Source organism: Balaenoptera borealis (genome assembly GCF_965194805.1).
Source record: "Balaenoptera borealis genome assembly, chromosome: 1".
NCBI classification, from domain to species: Eukaryota; Metazoa; Chordata; class Mammalia; order Artiodactyla; family Balaenopteridae; genus Balaenoptera; species Balaenoptera borealis.
This window is the reverse complement of record NC_138860.1, coordinates 72,819,178-72,841,356: the sequence shown is the minus strand read 5'-3', so window position 1 is coordinate 72,841,356 and position 22,179 is coordinate 72,819,178. Positions and strand designations below refer to the sequence as shown.

Sequence of the window (22,179 nt, the reverse complement as noted above, 5' to 3'; positions counted from 1 at the left end):
GCGGCCACCACACGGGCAGGGCTTGCTTCCGGATCTTCGCAAAACTAACAACATTAGTTAGGGAAATATACAGGCTCTAACAACCCTAAATCCCTTCACTTGGCGACTGTAGCAATCTGAGACACCGAGCGCCCCGCACACCCTAGACGCAGCCAGAACGCACCCATCCCAGCCTTGCCACCCGGCTCTGGTGACCTCCCCCTTGCCCGCACGCGCCCTGCAAACCCGTGCCCCCGCCCTCACCCCAGAGCCCCTAGAAGCAAGCTACGGTGGCTCTAGTGGGGATAAATTATTACCGTGCTACCGTGCTGCAAACTCAATCCGAGAAGTATGAACTGGCTGGGACAGTTTAGGAAGGCGGCCACGAGGGCATTTGCTGAAAGGAACAGATAAATGCATTTGGGAGTAGGAGGGGTAAATCTGTGGACAACGGTGAGGAGGAAGAAAATGCAGTCTCTGCCTCAAGACCAGCGGCCCAGAAGTGGTGCTCAGAGAGCTCTCTCGGACACCCAGAGCCCCGCCTTCAGGGCGTGGCCTCGCGCTGCCCCGGGAGGGGGCGGGGACTACTCCGAGCCACGCCCCACTCTGCAGGAGGCGAAGGGTGCCGCACCTACACTTCCGCTGCGCACTGCGTTCTGCACCAGCCGAGCGAAGGTGATCCAGGTGAGTCCCCGCACCTGCGGGCAGCGAGGAGCGTGGGCCTCGGAGGCATTTCAGCTCCTGCGCTGGGCACCGCCCGTATCTCGGCCATCCCAAGCTGAATAGGGACTCGCTCTCTCTCTCTCTCTCCCTTCTTGTCTGTAGATTCCTTTCTACCTTCCCATCCCCTTTGCCCTCCATCCTCCCCATGATGTAGTGGGTTTGGAGCGTCTAAGCTGGGCCGGCCTCGCTATCTAAAACTCAGGGAGATTCTCAAGGTCAACCCTTCCTCAGTTACTTCCTTTTCTCTCCTCTGCTCCCTGGGCTGTGCGGACGCCGGGCTCCTTCTTTCTGCCTCCCAGAGCCCACCTGACCTTGCCAACTGCATCTCTGGTGCACAGGAGGGGTGGGCAGGGCACTGCAGGGGCAGCTGGCAGTGCAGGCCTGATCGGTGACACAGGTTTTTTAAGTGGCCTGCGAGCGCTGCGCCAGCTGCGGATGTGCATGTGTTGCTAGGGACCTTCCGGGAGGGTCTCCCAGGGAATTGTGTTTGTTTTCCCCTGGTTTCATAGAAACGTTTGTCGTATGTTTGAATTGGAACCGACGAGTGGGTCATTTCTTACCGCTGCCTTAGAGCAGGAGAGGAGGCGGAGTCTTTGTTGAGGTTGATTTCAGAGAATTTCCCTCATCTGGTGTTGCTGCAGGGAGCGTTAGGGCCACAGCGGTGGGGCAACTGCGGGGCGGTGGAAGGGGCTGGAGGCTGGTTGGTAAGTCATTCTCCGAAGTTCTGGCTTCTGCTATCACTTTCCTTGGGAGTCACGAGTTTACCGCTATATTGTAGCTTAGGGGACAAGTGAGTGTGGGAAGGGAGGTAAAAGGAAAGCAGAGACAGGAGGGTGGGTAGGAAAAGAGCTACGGGCTTGCGGCTTTAATCCCCTAACTGGAGAAAGGGAGATCTGGAGGGAAGGACACTTACTGCTCTGCAGATATATGGCTCTTTGCAGGTGCTGTAGACCTGGGCGTGGTCATGTGGAATTGCCGCAGGTTTTCGATTCCTCTGTCGGTGGAAACAAGGGCATCTCTTGGGAAATCTGTAGATCACTGGGAGCCTACAGTTTCTGGGAAGCACCCAAGGTTACTGGTCAAAATTACAGACTATGCTTAGGTCAACGAATTCAGTGATGAGAGCCTAGTATCTGAGTCAGGAGATCAAGAATGTTTATTCTCACAGGAGTTAAATTTAACAGAGTTAAATAAGTTTACATCTAAAATCCAAACAAATACTTTCAGCCGGGGAAGATGTTCTGTAAAGCTTCCCTCCTGACAATGTTACAGAAATAGAAAACTTTGCCAAGTGATTCCCCCCACAAATGATGTTACTACATATAAAACAGAGGTACTGTGTAGAGGTACTGTGCCCAGTCATAGAAACTGCACTGCAGGGACCTCCTTAGATTAAGGAACAAAACTGGAGAAGGGCAGTCTTCCCCCTTATTTAGACTTAATCCTGCCAGTTTAGAGTTCTGCAGAGACACAGTCCATGAAGGGGAACCTCTTAACCTGGAGGATAGCAAAGAGACTGAACCTATGTGGAGAAACCTGGAATGAAGTGGATGACAAATCAATCTGTCAAAGAGTAATTTAGTGCCTACTGCACAGCTAGCAATATTTAAATATATTCTTCCCTATATTTCTATTTAAATATTCTGCATCTGTATTCAGAACACCCTTGCCAACCACAATTGACCATGAACCATTTAGCATTTTTTAAAGTAATATGTGTTTAAAAGAATATACTGCTACGGTTTTTACAACTGGTTTCATTAATACTACTTATGAGTATACCATCCTCCCGAAAAAGGAGAATTCAGCAGTTACCAGGTAGGTTACTGCTGTGTAAAATAGAATTTTTGTGTTTCCCTCGCTATCTCTTACAGTGTCTATGTGCCTATCTTCCTGTGGGGAAGTTGTACTACCTTCCAAATACATTTGCAAATACCTTTAAGGAGTTCAGCATTTAGAATCATCCGTCCCCTGTTACGCTCTGAGTTCTTTCTAGAGCCGACCCATTTATTAACTGGAACTTGTGTTGTAATATTTTGGTGACTTAGTTCACTCTTTTTTATTTAATAGTGTTATTTTATTTCTCCAGCCTAAGAAATGTGAATGATTGTGACACAACTTCATTCTAAGTACAGACAGGCCTGAAGAGTTAGACCCCTGTTTCAGGCAGGAGCCTGCAGCCTATGCAGTTCCTTCATTCAGAATGGCTGGTAGCCTGGAGGGGACTTGTTCAGCAGCTGCTAAGAATTCACTGCATACAATCCACCCACATTTCTTGTGATGGAAAATCCAAACGGTGTCCATGTGACTCATTAGAGATTTTTTTTTTTTCCTCTTTGGGAAGTCAGGGCTTAGTTTCACTCTGCCCCTCAGTTCCTATATAATTCCAGTTAAGGGACAGGTTATAGGGAAATCGTGATGTAAAAATGAAGTGCCAATTTTTGTGTTGCTTTGCCCTTTGCAAACCTGTATGCCCGAAAGTTGGGAGGATTTTTTTTCCCTGTAATCTCTCCTCCTGTCATACTGCAGTGCTGACACTCATTAAAAAGAAAAAAAAAAAAAAATTCCTTTTTGGACCTTTTCCAATTTTTTTTCTTCTTCCAATTAGAAAGCTCTCAGGCTTTAATCAGTCACAGACTTGGAGTTAATTATTAGCTTTCTGTTCTCGTTAATATATTTTATGCTCAGGAGAGGGTCCGGAGAGGTAGAAAAGTTTCAAAAGAGGTCAAGTGTGGTCAAACTTGCTCCCCAACCTCATTGAGAGACAATACAGCCAAGGGTTGAGAGCATAACTGTGGAGCCACACTGCCTGGCTGTGTGTGAATGCAGGCTTTCTCTCTTATAGCTGCGTGTCCCTGGGCAGATTACTTAACCTCTCTGATGTTCAGTTTCTTCATCTGTAAAATGGAGTAATAATATATCATAGGGATGCTGTGAGGGTTTAAATGAGTTAATATTGATGAACTACTTAGAACAGTGTTTGACACACATTAAGTAATATATGTGCTAATAATAAGTGTTATTAATAATCATTGATTTCTCCTACCACTCTTCCTCTAGGCTATATCACTACCCTTCAGCCAACACTGGTCTCCTTTTTCATCCTTATACAAGTAAACCCCTTTCCTATCTCCGTGCCTGTGTACTTGCTGTTTTCTCTACCTGTGTGCTCAGTCTCACATCACTGTTACATCCTTCAGAGCCCTTAGCTCAATCTGTTACCTTCCTGTTTCATGATCCTCCTCAGTTGTCTCCCTCCATTTGACTCTGTATTCTGGAAGGTCAGGACCTTCTTTCTCAGTCTTGTTCACCATTGTAGCCCTGCACTGCACGTGGTACCCAGCATTCAGTAAGGGATACATCAGGAAAGGAATCATTCTAAGGCACTACTGAGGAAGGTGGTAGATGTGGACTTAAAGTGAGCATTCCATTTAGGTGAAACGCTTTGTCCTGCGTTGACTTTGTCAGATCAGCTCCCTTGAATGAATTGTTACAAGATTTTTATTTTCTTCTGCATCCCATAACTTCTTCCCATTCTCTTCCCTGTCCTCTGAGATTGGTGCCTTCAGACTATGGGAAATGTCCTGCAGCCTGTCCCTGGGATCACACCTCCCTGGAGGCTGGGCTCCAGATGGTCCAGCGTGGCTCAGGGCTTTTAGGTCAGCACATCAAGGAACTCTCGCCCATAGGGCCTTTTGGGTCAAGAATCTGTTTGGGAAAGTTTGTCATCCTACAAACAGGGGAACCTAGGATTTGTTCTGTCTTACAATCTACTATTCTTAGATTCCTGAAGAGCTGAATTACCAGTTTTTCCCAGGGGAGATTCAGTTAAGCGTATGTGTCTAGTGCCTTTTCACACAGAAGTCAGACTCCAGAGAAGAAAAGAGCAGGTAATTTGCTTATTTGGCCTTAACATGGTTTATTTGTGTCAATGCAGGCTCATCCCACATAACCAAGAAACATTCACTTGGACTCGAGCATCAGGCTGGTCCTTCCCTCCCGCTCCCGCTCTCAGCCAGCGCAGGAATGTAGTCATTTTCGTCAGCACAGACAGTTCACGAGAGTGTTGGAATTAAAATGACATGTGGAACTTGAATATTTTATATTGCAAGCTGTGGCTACTTAACTATAAAATTGACTATATTTGGATTTATAGGACATTTATCTCTTAAGAAGACAGATCTTTCCATCCCCCCTAACTTGTAGCGTGCTTCCACTTTCCAAGTGTTCTGCCAGCAACACTGATGAGGAATTAAAGAATATCAGAAACCGGGAAAGACCCACTTTATGACCTGCCTCTGCTGTTTGCCTCACTTCAGTTAATATTCAAGGCTGGACAAATAATGGCCTGCTTATTCAACTAACTTTTCATTTTTAGCCCTTGGAGTGATATTTACTGAATATGCAAAACAATTGCGGGGAATAGTTATTTTTCTTCACATGGTTATTATTCCTTAACTGTCCATGTACTCTTTTTTCTTAAATTTTTTTTAATAAATTTATTTATTTTATTTATTTATTTTTGGCTGCATTGGGTCTTCGTTGCTGTGTGCAGTCTTTCTCTAGTTGCGGCGAGCGGGGGCTACTCTTCGTTGTGGTGCACGGTCTTCTCGTTGCGGTGGCTTCTCTTGTTGCGGAGCGTGGGCTCCAGGCGCGCGGGCCTCAATAGTTGTGGCTCGTGGGCTCTAGAGCACAGGCTCAGTAGTTGTGGCGCATGGGCTTAGTTGCTCCGCGGCATGTGGGATCTTACTGGACCAGGGCTCGAACCCATGTCCCCTGCATTGGCAGGTGGATTCTTAACCACTGTGCCGCCAGGGAAGCCCCCATGTACTCTTTTAAAAATCTCACTGCCATTTGAAACTTTGACACTCAAACAGATTTTATCATCTGTGTACTGTAGAATTGACCAGACTGGCATTTTGAAAATGTAGGATGGACCCAAATAAATTCTGTGACTCTCCTTTTTTTCTCTCCCATCATGGAAACAGGGAATTACCTTTGTGCTGCTTGCCTCTGGGATCTCAAGTTTCTCCACTTAGCTTTGTATGGGCTCAGCTGCCTTGCCTAGGAATAATTTTGAGGACTATTCCTTTGTAGATCCATTTGGAGGCAGAAACGAGGCTGGACAGCTACCTCATTAAAAGAGTAGACCCCTAGCACAACCTCAGAGCTTTTGGAACCACCTCCCAGTGTTGGAGACTCATGGAGATCCACTTGATGTGATCACATGAAGCCCTTTAAGTGACCATCCTTGTATTATTCTCATGAAAATGCCATGTAAAATAAAGGACCGGGGCTTCCCTGGTGGCAAAGTGGTTAAGAATCCTCCTGCCAATGCAGGGGACATGGGTTCGAGCCCTGGTCCGGGAAGATCCCACATGCCGCGGAGCAACAAAGTCCGTGCGCCACAACTACTGAGCCTGCACTCTAGAGCCCGCGAGCCACAACTACTGAGCCCACGTGGCACAACTACTGAAGCCCGCGCGCCTAGAGCCCATGCTCCACAACAGGAGAAGCCACCGCAACGAGAAGCCTGTGCACCGCAACGAAGAGTAGCCCCCGCTCGCCGCAACTAGAGAAAGCCTCACGCAGCAATGAAGACCCAACGCAGTCAAAAGTAAATAAATAAAATAAATACATTTTAAAAATAAAATAAAATAAAGGACCATATATAATGAAGATTGGATTAATAGTACAGGCAGCCAAATAAGGATTTTAATGAAACATTGGGGAATGGCTCCAAGTCAGTCTGTAAGTGCTTTAGCATTGTCCCATTCCTGATGCATTAAAAAAAAAAAAAAAAAAAAAAAAGACTGCTGAGAAATTGCAGTAGAGTTGGAGGGGAGCAATCTTGCAAATGGAAGTAAGGGTTACCATTGTCCACACTGGCTTTTATTTGTTTGAGGGCAAAGAGAGAGGTGAAAGTTGAAATCCTATCTCCCTTAAGACGTTTGATTTTCATCTAGGAGAAGACAAGTTGTTGTAACTTCATGGCTCAGAAGTCATAAATTATTTGAGGCCAGTGCCCAAATGATAAAGCCTGCCTTTTGCTCCATTTGTGCAGTGTTGATTGTGCCCTGGGGAATTTCTATTGGCAGCTAAGATGGAGTGGAGTAAATAAGTGAAGGAGAGTTTTACCCCAGTAGTATTCCGTTGAATGTAGTTCAGGAAGTTCTCTGAGTAACCCTTTTGTAACTGAAGGAACCCCTGCCCCAGTGAGATAAGGCAAGCTGTGGCAGAAGCAGGAATTGGCGGAAAGGTTGAGCGAAGTATAAGCGCTGGAGTAGTGATGTTTCCAGGTGAGTCTGTCAGTCACATTCCTATAGGAGAGTACCTTAGCCAAATATCATAATGAAACTCCATGTTGCTAACTCAGGCACTGGAATAGAGCATATCTTCTAGGGGTGAGACCAACACTGCCTCATTTTAAGTCCAAGCTTGATCACTCCTAAAGTAAGACTTTACAACGGTGCCTTGTAGCTTTTTAAAAATCCACTGGGTGTCTACTCACTGGATGCACCAAAGAGTTGTTGCCTCAAATACTCTTCCTTCCACTATGCTGTCCCATAGACCTCAAGGCCCCACCGGTCACCAGGGCGCCAGTGTTCTCCGATCTACCCCTAGACACCCACTGTGGCCTGGGGTTTTTCTGCTGCCCCTTGTCCCATGCCCCACCTGCTTCAAATACTGTTCCTAGTTTTTTTCCTCCAACCTGATATGTCCTCAGAAAGTCATGTTTGGCCAGTAATATATATATTGATAAATAAAAAAGTTACACACAGAAATGCTGCTGTTTAAAAATATCTGTTGTAGAAATAATTCTGTTTCTAAAGTATTCTCAAAATGTGCCAACATCCAAAGGTAGAGCCTGTGGCTGGTGAGGGTCCATGAGGAGGAAAGTCTGCATGGGCAAGTGGTAGGACTTGCATGGGGCCATACTGGCAGGCCTGGACAGTGTGAGCACATTTAGGAGGGAGAACTGCCTGATGTGTATTACCTCACAGCCCACTTGTCTCTTAACCCTCAACACATGGACTTCCACCTTCTACCACCTCCCTAAAACCAGGGTTCCCCCTCACCAAAGCCAAAGGCATATTCTTAGCCTGTTCATGCTTCTTGACAGAAGTGTCCACTTCTTCCTTTTCAGAACTCTTTCTTCCTTACGTTTAGGGTCTGTACCGTTCCTGGTCCCTTTTCATACCTGGAAAGCTCTTTCCACGTGCAGTAGTTGAATCCACCCGAGGGCTTGCATAGTTAATGATGGTGCATGTTTGCTTGGTCAAACACCTTTCCCTTTGGGAAGTGATGCTTCCTCTGCTGGCACTTAATTGCATACCCTTTCTTCCTCTACGCATCTCATCTTAGTCCATTGGGGGAGAAGCAAGAAGTATTGACTGTTACCTGGCCTGTAAAGACTCTCTCATAATCTGGATCTGTCCTCTCTAACCTTATTTCCTGATATTCCCACCATGTGCTGGGGTCCAGGCTTTTCCTCACCCAGGGCCTTTGCACTTGCTATTCCCTCTGATTGGAATGTTCTTTTCCCCATAACGTTGTGTGGCTGCTTCTTCCTCATTCATGTGTCAGTGCAGATGTTGGCCACAGAGAAAAGATCTTCCCCAGATGATCCTGCTGGAGTAGCCCCACCTCCACCCCGTTCCCTCCGCATCACCGCCCTGTATGTTCTCCATAACAGTCATCACTCTCTCAGGTTGCCTTTGTTTGCGTATTTGTTGTCAGTCTTCTCTCGTCATTAGGGTGTCAGTGCCTTGAGGTCAGGGACCCCCATCTTGTCCACTGCTGTATCTCCCACAACTCAACATTGCCTGGCACAGAGTAAGCACTTTGTATATTGTGGTTGAGTAAGTGACTTAAGTGTTCTGGGACTCATGCTGTCCACACTAGGAAACTAACTCCGTCTGTCATTATGCTGTCCACGTCAGGAATCTAAGTAGACCAGCCTTTTGCCAAATTTGAATCTATCCCAAACAGTATCAGAACTAATTTCTAAGTCAGAGCACATTATAGATTTGTAGAAAAATCAGTATCTCCTTATTTAGGAAGTATTACATATGTGGACAGACATGTACACTTGCCAGGATGTACAATGTCTTTGTGTTTGGACCAACATTTATTAAGGGTTCATACCAGATGCTTAGTCTAGTTTATCTCATTTAACTCCTCAAACCATCCTGTGAAGTAAATAGTATTCTCCCATTTGGCAGAAAAATTAAGTAACATTTCCAGGGTCCCACAGGTGGGGTCTGAACACAAGTCTAATTCCAGAATTCCCACCGTCTCTACTCCTGTGGCTTTTCCCATGGGAAAAGGCAAATCATAAACAGTATTCAAGTCTGCTAGGAATAAAAACATTCCCAAAAGGATCTCTACTATTAAATAAGTGACACGAATTTTCTAAATAAAAAGAAAAACTAATTCCTTTTAAACCTTCAACTTAATTGTTCTCTCAGCTGAACTATTTTGACTCAAGACTGCCAGGAAACAGTTAACTAGGAGCATACACCTCTCTAGTTACTAATAAGTGAAGAGAGAACAGAAACACTTCTGTCCTATCTCTGCCTTTCCCCAACCCTTTTAGTTTCATTTTTGTTGGGGTGGGGTGGGGGGGGTTGTACACAGTTTCTGATCATTGGTATGAAGGAAAAATCTGGAATTGGGTATTTGTTTACCTATTTGCCTGCTTTCCTCAGTAAAACATGAGCTTCCTGAGGGCAGGGACCAAAGTCTGGCTTGTTCACCTCATCCCCAGCATGGGCCCACTGAGTAGCACATAGTAGGCACTCAATAAACTTGGACAAGTAAATGAACGGATGCTCAGCCCCATGCAGGGATAAGCATGTCTGGCTACAGGGAGGGTTTGCATGACTGCAGTTTGCTGATTTCCGTAGTCTGTACTAGAAGCCTGCTTCCTTCTGAATACTCCTGCCCTTCAGATAATATATTATAACATGGCTGGCTATTAAGAGTTCAAAAAGGAGGGGAATATATGTAGTTCTAAGCTTTGTTTGCTATTTTAAAATGATAATTCTAAATTATAAATTCTTAAATGTATCTCATCATCATGTATTCGAACATCCGCTTTTATCACTGAATCAGGGCAAAGACAGTTAACAGAACATTAGCACACATAGTATAACCTGATATATAACATTTATTGAGTACTTACTATGTGACAGGCATCCTGATGGGTGTTTAGAGACAGTGTTCCCATTTAATCTTTACAACAACTATATGCTGTGGGGTAGGTGCCATGATTATCTCCAATTAACTAGTGAGGAAACCAAGGATGCTTGAAAGACGTTGAGGAATTTTCCCGAGGACACACAGCTAGGAATATGAGATCCAGGTTCCAAACCCAGACAATGTGATTCCAAAACTGCCCCCTTACCTGCAAGGCTGTCTCTATACTGCACATAGTAGATAAGTGACAGGATTCAAGCTAAAAATCAGGTCCGATTCTTTGGTTCCTTTGTAACATACTGTCTATTCCTCCTGTCTCCTCGATTACTAATTATTGTCAGGCCATGTTTTTACATAACTTTTTTGGTATATATTTGCTCATTTTGCACATTATAGAAAGGTACAAAGGAAAATCTATAATTTAGCCATCTGGAAATAGCTATGCTTATGATTTTGATATTTTCTTCTTTAATTTTTTTCTATTATTGAGAAAACTAGATACACACTTTTTGTTTTCTTTTTTTTTTAACTTAACATGCTGTATATTAAGTCTGTTTCACCATCTTTAATCTTTCACCATTTTTAATGGTTATATACTATTCTGTTTTACAGATATATTATTTATTTAATTAGTCCTCTTTGTTTGGACATCTATACCATTTCTGTTTCTGCTGTTATAAATAGTGCTGAAGTGAATGTCTTTGAACCAAATCTGTTTGCCTTCCTGATTATTACCCCAGGACAGATTCCCAGTAGAATTAATGAGCAAAAGGTTATGAACAATGTAAAGCATATTGCCTGCCGCCAGGCTGTCCTCCAGGTGGTTCTGTTTTACACTTCTCCCAGCAGCGTGTAATACTACAAAGTAACTAGATAAATTTTTATTTGTACAAATCATAAATTTTAATCTTTACAGCTGGTGTGCGACTAACCTCGGAAACTGCGTGATAATTAACAAGTGCTATTATACAACCAAGTGAGTTACAAAGTAATCTATACCAGTCATGAAAGTTCAGCTCCGAAAGGACCATTGGACTGCATGCTGTGTGTCTATCACCATGTAGAAGGCAAAGTCTAGGGCAGAGCTCCCACCCCCAAGAACCTTATCTTGTTGGGTGGATATACGGGTTGCCAGTGACACAGAGCAGGTATGTAATCAACAAACTATAGTGTGCAGTCCGAATGCGTGCTCATGTCAGAAAGAGGTTGTGTTGCACGTATCAGCTTCTCAAGCCTGTGCCCTGGGAGCTATCTGCTAGCTGCGGGCCCGGCCCAACCTCGGGCGTGGCTGGAGCTGCCTGGAACGTGGCTGCTGTGAGCCGAGGTACCTCCCCTTTCGCCAGTGTACGCACCCGCACCCACGTGACGGGGCGGGAGCGTGCATCTCTTTGCCCTGGATTCCTCAGAAAATAAGGATTTAGCAAATGACGAAGTTTTTTTTTTGAACCCTAAGTGAATTAAACTGATTCTGTCCTTAAAGGACAAGCCTTAAGCATTTTGCAGTCCCTATTGGATTTATGTTTTCAGCAGCTGTAGCGACAGAGCTTTTCTCTGTGTTCTGATCTCCTCTTTCTCCAGGAATTCATACATCCAATTGCTTCCATTGTTTCAGTAGATGCTTTGAGGGGAAAAAAGGAAACTGACATGGGTTAGGCACACACTTTATGCCAGGCACTGTGCAGAGCGGAGGACGCATTCTGAAAGCTACCTGGACTTACAGCTTGCTTTATTTATTCTACAGCTTTCTATAAGCACACACTCTGTGCTTGGCACGGGGGATGCCGGACACACACACGGTCCCTCCCTCACGGGAGCTTAGTATCTGATGCAATTGGCTGCTCTTTCTGTTCTAGCCCTGATCACGCCAGCTGGGAAGTGCTGGCTGCAATGGCCTGTGAAGCAGGGCTCCTCATGTGCTGAAAGTGCAAGGAGGTGTCAGGGCGGGCTGAACACGCTTGGCGCTGGCACCTATGCAGGTGTGTCCAGGGCTCCTGCAGGGAGAGCCTTGGAGAGGGCCGCCTCTCTCCTCCTGCCCCTAGTACGCTCACTGTTTCCTGACCGATTACACTGTCCTTTGCACACCACCCACTTTAGCATCGGACTCTGGGTCTCCCTTACTGTAAATTCTCTGTCCTTCAAAGGTCTTGTTCCTGGCTCTGCTTGCCCTCACCTAGATTCTTTTCCCCTCAGTACCTATCACCGTACCAAAGTGTGAGGAGAGTCACTTTCACTTTAGGTGTGACTGCCTAAAAGTGTAACCTCCCAGGTTGCATTTATACTTTGGAAGAGGAGGTCAGTAGTAAACATTAATTTCTAATTGCAGGTTTTTGAGCGGTTGCCTTTCTGAGTGTTCATTGCCTGCAATAGAAACATCTACTCAAAGGACACTTCTCTGTCCTGCCACCTAGCTTCTCCTACCCAAATCCTTACAGGCCAGAAAAACAGAGGCCAGTGACCGAGCCACCGAATTCTAATGTTTTGCCTGGGCTTGCTGGAGTATTTGGGGAAGAATTCTAAAACCTGCTCTGGTCTTAGCTCTGCCCTCATCTCTCTACCTGAGCCTCCATTTCCTTTTCTGTAAAATGGAGCTTATGGGATTTGGGGGGAGAGGAAAAATGAGCTGAAAAGTCTGCACCAACACAAGGTTACCCCAGGCTGCGAGAGAGCCTAGCCTCCTGTCTAAAGGTGAGGTCTGAACAGACTTTCAACTTGCACACTTTGACCTAAACCAGATATGCTTAATTGTATCGTTCTTAAACAGGCGGCTTTTGACAAAGTTAGAGACAGCTTCGTTTTCAGTGGCCTGTTTGGCCCAGATGTGTTGAACCCCAGGGATATCAGGTAGTCATGTTTATTTATTTTCAAAGAGGTGTTCAGTATTCACCCCATATTTTTGTTTTAATAACTACTACCAAAGCTTCCTCCCCAAGCTGATTTTCTAAACTCTGGAAAGGACTAATTCTAAAAGAGAATGAGGGCAGGGAAGCTTGGAAGGCAGCCAAAGGCTCCTTGCTCTCCGCAGCCACACGAGATGGCCCAGGAGAGGCTGACCTGGAGGTGATTCCCATGCTGAGTCATGGGGACGGCCCTTTCCAGTGTGTGTCCCCTGTCCCGGAGGAGGGGATGCTGGGTGCCCCTCCGCGAGCAGCTCTAGGTAAAGAACGAATATAGCAGGGGAAACTAACGGGAATTATTGTGAAACATGGTTGGGGGTGGGCAGATTTTAGGATTTTGGCTCCAAATGTTATTTTGCAGACCTAAGGGAAACTTACTTTTAAAGAACTGACGTGTTTGCTGGCCCCAAATTCCACACTGAGAAAGATTCTGTGATCCCAATGCCAGTTCAGCTCTAAATCGTCAAGTGGGATTGAAAGGGGACATTGGAACTGAATTGGAACCTAAATCTGAATCCCAACTCGGATACTTTCTCTTTCAGACCTTGGGAATATTACTTAACCTCTGGGTGCTCTTTGGAAAATAGGGGTATTAGCATCTTGTTGGGTTGTTTGTGAGGATGACTAAAACATTTTGGAGCAGGGTAACCTTCCCAGGCTTTCAGGAGAGGTTGCAGCCAAACAGTTTTCAGGGGTGGAAATTTTTTTTTCTTTGGCCACGCCATGTGGCATGCGGGATCTTAGTTCCCTGACCAGGGATCGAACCTGTGTCCCCTGCAGTGGGATCACGGAGTCCTAACTACTGGACCACCAGGGAATTCCCAGGGATGGAAATTTTAAACTGAAGACAGAATACACACAGGAGCTGTTGGCCTGTGGCAGCCACGCACGTGATGAGACAGCAGCTAAGGATCTCTGGAAGCATTGTAGCTATTTCTCTGTGTCCTGCTGTGCTCTGACCCTTCAGACATCTGGTGATCAATGCTCAGATAGACTGGAGGGCAGCACTAACTTACTCTGAATTTATTAGGGCTTCTTCCCACCCAGCAGGTTTTCCTCTCCTTGATCTCCGGTATGTTTCTTTCCTTCTTTCTTCTTTCCTCCTGGAGCAGGACAAGAGTTAAAAGAGCTGAAATTGCTGAACACTGAAAAATGCGGAGATGAGCTTTTTCTCCAAACATTTCATGTGAAATTTTTCAAACATGCAGAAAAGTTGGAAGAATTGTATAGTGAACATCCATATAGCTACCACCCAGGTTCTAGCATTAATATTTTGCTATATTAGCTTGTATCATCATTTTTTGATGCATTTCAAAATAAGCTGCATTGCAGGCACTAGAACACATCATGGGGTTAGTTTTGAAGTGTTAATTTGATGAAGAATCTGGGTTCTCCAAGAGCTTCCCAGAGCCTTGCTCTGCTTTCAAAGAACTAGAACTGATCCCTTCCCTACAAGTGTGATATTTCTGCTGCTGTAACAGCACGTGCCTCAGGATCCAAGGGAGGCCCTAGGGTTCCTGCCCTCAGAGTGTCCCCAATGCCAATAGACATACAAGCGAAAAACTTGGAATCACTGTGTACATACTGACTATATCCTGTTTCTCTCTCTGTTTCTCTTTCTCTTTCTCTCTTTCTTTCTCTTTCTCTCTCTCTCTGTCTCTCTCTCTGTAACTTAGTATATCTTTTAGCATTTTGCCTTGCTAAATATTTTTTTAAATTGTGGTTTTTAGTGGCCAGACCATCCAATAGCAGTGACTACTGCAATGGTTTAGATAAATCTCATACATGCAATGTTGATCAAAAGAACTCAGGCACAAAAGAGAATATACAATGTGATCGTGAACTTTTCTGTGTGTATATCGCAGACTTGAATCGTTTTTTAATTCTGCTGGGTGGTATACAGTAATATCTCTACCTCTTAGAACCATCAGATCACTCATGCCTCTTTTTGATCTGTAGCGATACGTTTGCTGGTAACAAAGCATCCCACTCTTGAGGCCTCCTGCAGCTTGGAGCCCACAGTGCCAGGTGGCGCCTGAATGTGTTCTTTCTCCCACAGAGTCAGGATGGCCGTCCTCTCTAAGGAATATGGTTTCGTGATTCTAACTGGTGCTGCCAGCTTCATAATGGTAACTCATCTAGCCATCAACGTTTCCAAGGCCCGCAAGAAGTACAAAGTGGAGGTGAGTGGGAACACAGCGGTGCCTCTGTGGGTTCGTTGGGGCAAGAACTTGTTTTCAGTTGTGGAGGGAAAGGTGAGGTGCTAGTGGTCAGCGGTGGCAGTTTCAGGCCTGTTCCTATTAGAAATTCTGCCCCTGTCTGGCAGGAGGAAGGCAAGAAATATGGGGCCCTTCTGGAGAGTCATTTCCATCTTGTTTTACTTTTGTCTCTTCTGTAAAAAGACCAGGTGTGCTTTTGGCTGGAGCTCTTTGCTAGGAAGACAGTTATTTTCTAAAGGGGGTTAAATAGGGAATTCCCGGGCTGTCCGGTGGTTAGGACTCTGCATTTTCACTGCCAAGGGCCCAGGTTCGACCCCTGTTTAGGGAACTAAGATCCCACAAGCCTCACAGTGAGGCCAAAAATAAAACGGGGGGTGGAGGGGGTTAAATAGCAGTTGTTTCCTGGTGTGCCACTTTAAAATGATGTCTTCTGGTGATTTTCCTGTTTCCCAAGTAGAAGAGAAGCACGTGGTGCTGAGTTAGCCTGTGTTTGGACATCAGACATAGGGAGGAGATCTATTGAATGCTTCCTTTAGCTCTAGCTGATCTAGAAGGGATACTTACTGAAGCTGTCCCTGGTGAGCAATGTTAAATGCCTACTTCTTTTGAGCAATTTATAATTAGAGCTCCTTTTAAAGTTTTCATGTCTAGTTTATTATTTTGATGGACACATTAAAACTCTCACACACTCAGTTTCTGTTCCCCCATTAAGGGGAACCTTAAAAGGATGTGGTATTTGCTGACTCTTGGGAAGGAGCTATTTCCCAATGGCATCCTTGTAATGCATCCCAAAGCCACCAGTGATGGCATAACGTCAACAAAAACCCCGAATTTGGCACAAGCTGCCTCTACCCCTTGAATGGCACAGACATATATTCTTGTCACTGGATATTAATAGACACAGATTGAATCTGCCTCTGAGAATGAGACCTCTGTCACCACATGCATGTAAGCAGAAATTGAATGATCATCTGACCAAGGTTATGGCAGAAGATGCTTTGGGATACATTATCTTTAAGGTTGATTTTAACTCTCAACACTGAAGGCTACACTTGACCATTTGATCACACACACTTTGTTTTAACAGTATCCTACAATGTATAGCACTGACCCTGAAAACGGACACCTCTTCAACTGCATTCAGCGGGCCCACCAGAACACGTGAGTGCTGGCCCTGCCCGGCCCCCAAGACATCTGCAGAGTGGGTGTTTTCTGTCCAACACCTCGACCCTTGGTACTCTGTTTGCTGAGTAATAGCAACGATGACGATCATGGATACTCATTAAAAGTATCATTAAAAATGTATAAGTGAACAGATTAAATATTAAGCAAAATTAAGAGTTGTTAGGATGGTGGGATTCTAGATGACCTTTTCTTTTTTTCTTCCATTTCTTTTATTTTTAATTGAAGTAACATTGATTTACAATGTTGTTAATTTCTGCTGTACAGCCAAATGATTCAGTTATAAATATATATATATTCTTTTTTGATATTCTTTTCCATTATGGTTTATTACAGGATATTGAATATAGTTCTCTGTGCTATACAGTAGGACCTTGTTGTTTATCCATTCTATATATAATAGCTTACATCTGCTAATCCCAACCTCCCACTTCATCCCTCCCCCAATGCCCTTTTCAAACATGAATTTAATGCTGCATTACTCATCTGCAGTATTTGCAGCAAGTTCACTCTAAACTGATACTGAATCTCCCAGCCTAGGGGTTGAGAGGCTTTGAGCTCTGTAAGGAAATCTACTCTAATTCGCCTCATCAGTTTGTCAGATTTGAGATCTTTGACTCACTGTGTTCTGAGTTACCTCTAATCTAATCCCAAGCAGAGCAAAAGAAGGTGGATCTTAGCGGTCAGGCCTTCTGCCTCTGGTCAATGTTTATTTTTATTCTCAAGTTTCTAACTTGGCAAGTAAGAATGTAAAGGGTTCTTAGTTTTACATAGACATACAGAGCACTTTAAAGGAAAAAAAAACCTTTTTTTTCTATCTATTCCAGGTTGGAAGTGTACCCTCCCTTCTTATTTTTTCTAGCTGTCGGAGGTGTTTACCACCCAGTAAGTTTTTCCGGGGAGGGGGTTCATCTAATTAGATTTAATAGATTTAATTCACTGAGCCATTCAGGAGGGAAGAGGAAATGAAACTTTAATGAACATCTTCAATGTCTAGGCACCATGTATTTAAAAGAATTTCATTCAGTTACTTCTTACAAAGTTCCTTAAAGTAGGTAGAATTTTTCCCGTTTTTTACAGATGAGAAACCTCTTGGATACTATGTAACTTTCTCAAGATCAAATAGCTACAGAGTAGATGAATCAGAATTTGAACCCAGGTCTCTCTGATCCTAGGAGGTTCACGTCCATTGAGTTTTCCTTTGCCACATTATTCATGCAACGAACATTTCCTGGACACCTGAACAAAACAGGCAAAGGCTCCTGGTTTCATGGAGCTGACTCTTAGTTGGGGTCGCAGACAAAAAGCAATTCAAGGACATCGTGTAGCATGTTAGAAGGTGATGCACCCCACAGAGGAAGCAAAAACAGGGATGGTGGAAAGGGAGTGCCTGGGGACGGGGGGGACAGTGTTGAGTGGGGCGGTCAGGAGGAGCGCCTTGATGCGAAGGTGACACTTAAGCAGTAGGTGAGGGAGCAGGTGCTGCAGATGTCTCCAGACATCTGCAGGCAGGAGACGAGCCAGGGCCAGGCCCTGGGGCAGGAGCCTGCCTGCCTGGTCTGTGTGGTGCACAGTGAGCGGTGCGGCTTCAGTGGTGAGCAGGAGGTGAGGGCTGGAGGTGAGGGTGGACCTCGGGGCCGTGTAGGCCGCTATGGCCCTTGTGAGCCTTAGGTTTGGTCCTCACTACACCTTATCTAAATAAAGAAAGTTTATCTGAGCCTGATTAGTTGCCACTGGGGTCTTGCCTTACACAGAAAGTGTTTCCTTTTCAGGGCCCCGATTTCCCCTCCATTGAGTTCAGACCAGAGTGCTGGCACCTCACATTTCTGGTTCTGAGACTTTCATAAGCCTCTGGTCTGTACCTGAATGGCCTTGTGCTGTTTTTGTCAGCTGCCAGAATGGCACATCTATAGTTCATGACCTCAAAGTCTTGTATTTTTTTCAAAGAAAAATCTGCTACTCTCTTAGAGAAGATGTTTCTTTCTTGTGCCTCTAAAGAGCCCCAATCCTAGCAAGTAAATAGGCTAGCTGGTCTAAACAGACTAGCTGGTCTCTCTAGGCATCACCTGATGTCCACCCCAGCCCCGTTCCTGTCCCACTTCCCTAGATCCCATTCCTTGTGCTTAGTTCTTGGAAATACTCTAAGACTACTCTGAAGACAAGCACCTAATATTGTTCCTGGGTTGACGGTAATTATGCGACTTTAAAGAGAGACCTGGCAGAAACTACAGAGCTTCTAGATAGTGACTTGTGCGCCTGGGGGTTTTATTTATAGTTGTTTCATGCTCCTACTGATACTTAACTTTCCCTAAAATCATCAAAACAAACAAATAAAAATCCTAAAGTAGGAACCTCGCCCCCACTGATGCCACTGCTAAATTGAAAAGACAGCTGGGGACAGTGACGCCCAGTGACTCACATCCTCACACACCCTCTCTCTTCCTCTCCCCTGTCTCCTTTAGACCAAATGGGTTGGTCACCCCGGCAGGGTGTCCAAATGGAAGGATTTCCCATCTTGCATGAGTTTTCACTCTCTCTTCCCAAGGGTGTCGGGAATGGGGAGACTTTCCCCTCCAAGACCACATGTTCTGGGATTCACAACATGACACACTCCCCTGACTTTTTCTAGTGGAGCCCCATGCCTATGCGTGGGCCACAGCACAGCCCCTTAGAGCCCTCCCAGAGGGGACCTGGCTGAGACGAAGCAGCACGCAGCCGTGGGGTGTGCAGTCCGTCTCCTGTCCACAGGGCTCCTCCCCTAGTCCTGCCTTTCAGTCGGTTTCCTCTCCTGGCTTACTCCGCGACCCCCAGGCCTGCCTCTCCTTCCCCTGTGCTCTAGCACACTGAGTCCCCTGGGGCAGGCCGGGAGGTTCCTCCCATCCCACCTACCTAGGAGAAGGCCAGCAATCACCTCCCAGGTCTCTGAGCAGTTCACAGAAGGATCACAGCGCTTTGATTTTCCTGACTGAAACAACTTCATTCTACCCTAACTTTGGTAGGGAGTATTTTACTATATCCATAAAACTGTTAACTCTTTGTTAAAACATTGTGTAATCAATCCTAGATGTTAATAAAATTCTGCCTGTTTCTTTCATGCAAATAACTAACAGAGCCCTTTTATTTCAGCGTGTAGTTTCTGGCTTGGGCTTGGCCTGGATTGTTGGACGAGTTCTTTATGCTTATGGCTATTACACAGGAGGTAAGGACATATTGACATCTGTCAAGGAAACAAATTTAAAATCTTATACTACTATATTTTCCTGTTTAGCAGGGCTTTAAGAAGAGGGAAAGTAACTTGATATTTAGGTGAAAGATCTGTTATCTTCTTTCTTTTTATTAACCTTTGAATAGTAACAAAGCGCGTTCTGCATTTTCAATGTGTCAGTTGCTGTTCTAAGAACTTTGCATATGCTATTTAGCCCTACAACAATTCTGTGACATAGATAATATTATTTTATAGATGAGGAAACTGAGGCTTAGAAAGATTAAGACTCTAGGTCACAGAGCTACTAAGTGTAAACTAGAAAGCCAGGATTCAAACCCAGGCAGTCTGACCCCAGATCCCCTGCTCCTAATCAGTACTATAAATGGTGTGCCTGAGAGAGAAGGGGGAAGAGATTCTTCTGGCTGGACTTACCTCTTGGAAGAGGGAAAACTCCAAAAGATCCTGGAGCGAAGTTGCTCTAATTATTATCCCACAACGTGTTTTAAAGTTCAATACTGTTGTGGCACACGACTTTGCATGCAGTATGTAACATACTGACAGCTTAGGCTGAGGAGCTGGTTGGCCTCCTAAGACTAGATGGTCTAATGTACAACCCCAAGTGCCTTGACAGAACGGCTGGTGGATGCTGACAGCACTGTCATTGTGGAGCACCCCCAGTAACTTCTGCTCTTTCCTCTTTTTTAGAACCTAGAAAGCGGAAACGGGGAGCCTTGAGCTTCATCGCCCTCATTGGCCTGATGGGCACCACGGTGTGCTCTGCTTTCCAGCATCTTGGTTGGGTTAGAACTGGCTTGAGCGGTGGGTGCAAAAGCTGCCATTAAAGAGTTATAGGGTGTTTTGAAACTCTCATTCATTTTGACTGACTTTTATTTTCAGTGACTTTTTTTTTTTTCCCTAAATAAAAACTTACCTGGCGTCAGCCTCATACCTAACCCTGACTCTCACTTATTTCTTTTTGAGTCTTTATCTAAAATATAAGTAGCCTGTTCCTAGTAGATGAGAGAGAGGCCACAGGTATTAAGCACTCCTTCTCACCCTGCCAGAGGATGTTTACTTAATGTGTGAGCTGGAAAAAGGTCTATTTGTGGAAATATGTTCATAGTCATGCCACAGCAGTGAAAAACTGGGGCTCGAAGAAAGTCTTTTAGTGCTAGTTATAAGATTATCTTATCACTTGCTAATACATAGGATTTTAAAAAAATCTCTATTGAAGATTGCTTCTAATGCTTAAAAACTGAAGTGATAGACTAAATTTAAGGTTATGAAACTTAATAGAGATGAATCTAATTTCCTGCATTTGGATGCAAAGATCTGATTGCATAGGTACAAATGGGGAAGGACAACCTTAGCAACAAAATATGGAAGACTTAAAAGGTTTTAGCTGACTTGGAGAACAACGCGAGTTGGCAGAATGAGATGGCTGTTCCAGAAATGAATGTGGCCCTAAACTACTTAACAGTAATAGTGTCTAGATCTGTGCTTTCCAATACAGCCACTAGCCACATAGGACTATTTACATTTAAATTTATGCTATACTATATAAATAAAACAAAAAAATCAGCTCTTTAGTTGCTCTAACCACATTTCAAGTGTTCAGTAGCCTTTGAGGATTAGATAGGATTTGAACCCAGGCCTGACTCTCAAATCCATGCTTTTTCCATTGTACCCCACTACCACTTCGAGGAGCTAAAACATTTAAGGATAGAATGCCCTGGTCGGCAATTGAAGATGGTCAGCTTTGGCTAGATGACTGCCTGGAGTCCTCAGGGCATTGGATGAGAAAGCTGGACTAGATCAGTGTTGGTTCATGAGAAATTTTCACCAGTGGAGAGCAAAATAAGAAAAATGAGGACTGTTTTTATAAAGCTTTAACTTGTATTCTTTTTTACATTAAAATGTCCCTTTATGAAATGATGGTGGTGATGAATGGTACGGTTTTCTTTGTTCCTGACTTAAAAAGATAATATAATTAAAAATTTGTAATAAGCTAGGGTTGTGGTTTGGGTTGTTTTTTATTTTGATTTTTGCCTTTTTGGTTTTTGTTTGATAAGAACTGCACCTAAAGAGATTGGAGAACTTATTAAGGTTTCTTTTCTCATCAGAGTATAGGCATCAGCGAAGCAGGGCAGGGGAGACATGGAGACAAAGTTGGGTTTTCACCTTTGTTTGAAGTCTTAACAGGGTATGCTTTTCAAAGTAATATGATCCATCTTTGTCATTTTGCTATTATAGAATGGGCTCAAAGGAAGTTTTATAAGGAACCCAACACATGAAAGGGTGCTGTGGTTGAAGTGGGGAACCCAGAGCTCTGCCTTTTCATTTCCCTGTTTCCTCCACAAACACACTTCCAGGGCACCCAAGGGCTGGGCAGAATCCAGTTTGTATCAATGCCATAGAGAATAACCCTGCCTGGCCAGCTAGTTTCTATTAAATTCCCTGGTCTCGTGGAGAAAAAAAAAAGGGCATAAGTACTGCTTCCACTCACTGCTGTTCCGCAGTGTACATTCCAAAGAGTCAGTTTATTTCTATGGAAAAACACATTCTGAGTTCTTTTATAGGTGGAAATTAGAGAACCATACCAGTCTACCGTTGCTCCATACTGAACCTCAAGTATCCCCCCCCCCCCTGCAGGTAGCTATATGCCCTTGAGTTTATTAGCCTCCCTAAGCCTCCATTTGCTCAGCTGTAGGTTGGGGATAATGATAATACTTACTGTATAAGGTTCTTTTTTTAAAATTGAAGTATAGTTGATTTA

At 44.4% G+C, this 22,179-nt stretch overlaps 1 protein-coding gene across 1 annotated transcript; it reads left to right on the top strand.

The window, feature by feature from the left end:
- Nucleotides 1-547: 547 nt before the first annotated feature.
- Nucleotides 548-20,356, top strand: MGST3 (microsomal glutathione S-transferase 3). The gene is made up of 6 exons (XM_082407611.1): nt 548-663; nt 14,857-14,980; nt 16,104-16,177; nt 17,026-17,083; nt 19,325-19,397; nt 20,109-20,356. Exons 2-6 carry the CDS (start codon nt 14,864-14,866, stop codon nt 20,243-20,245), a joined length of 459 nt encoding a protein of 152 aa, XP_082263737.1. The 5' UTR covers nt 548-663; nt 14,857-14,863; the 3' UTR covers nt 20,246-20,356.
- Nucleotides 20,357-22,179: the final 1,823 nt, after the last annotated feature.

Coding starts and splice junctions, on each gene's coding strand:
- MGST3 (XM_082407611.1), top strand. CDS start 14,864: ATGGCCGTCCTCTCTAAGGAATATGGTTTCGTGATTCTAACTGGTGCT. Junction 16,178..17,025: donor CAGCGGGCCCACCAGAACAC/GTGAGTGCTGGC, acceptor TATCTATTCCAG/GTTGGAAGTGTACCCTCCCT. Junction 19,398..20,108: donor TTATGGCTATTACACAGGAG/GTAAGGACATAT, acceptor CCTCTTTTTTAG/AACCTAGAAAGCGGAAACGG.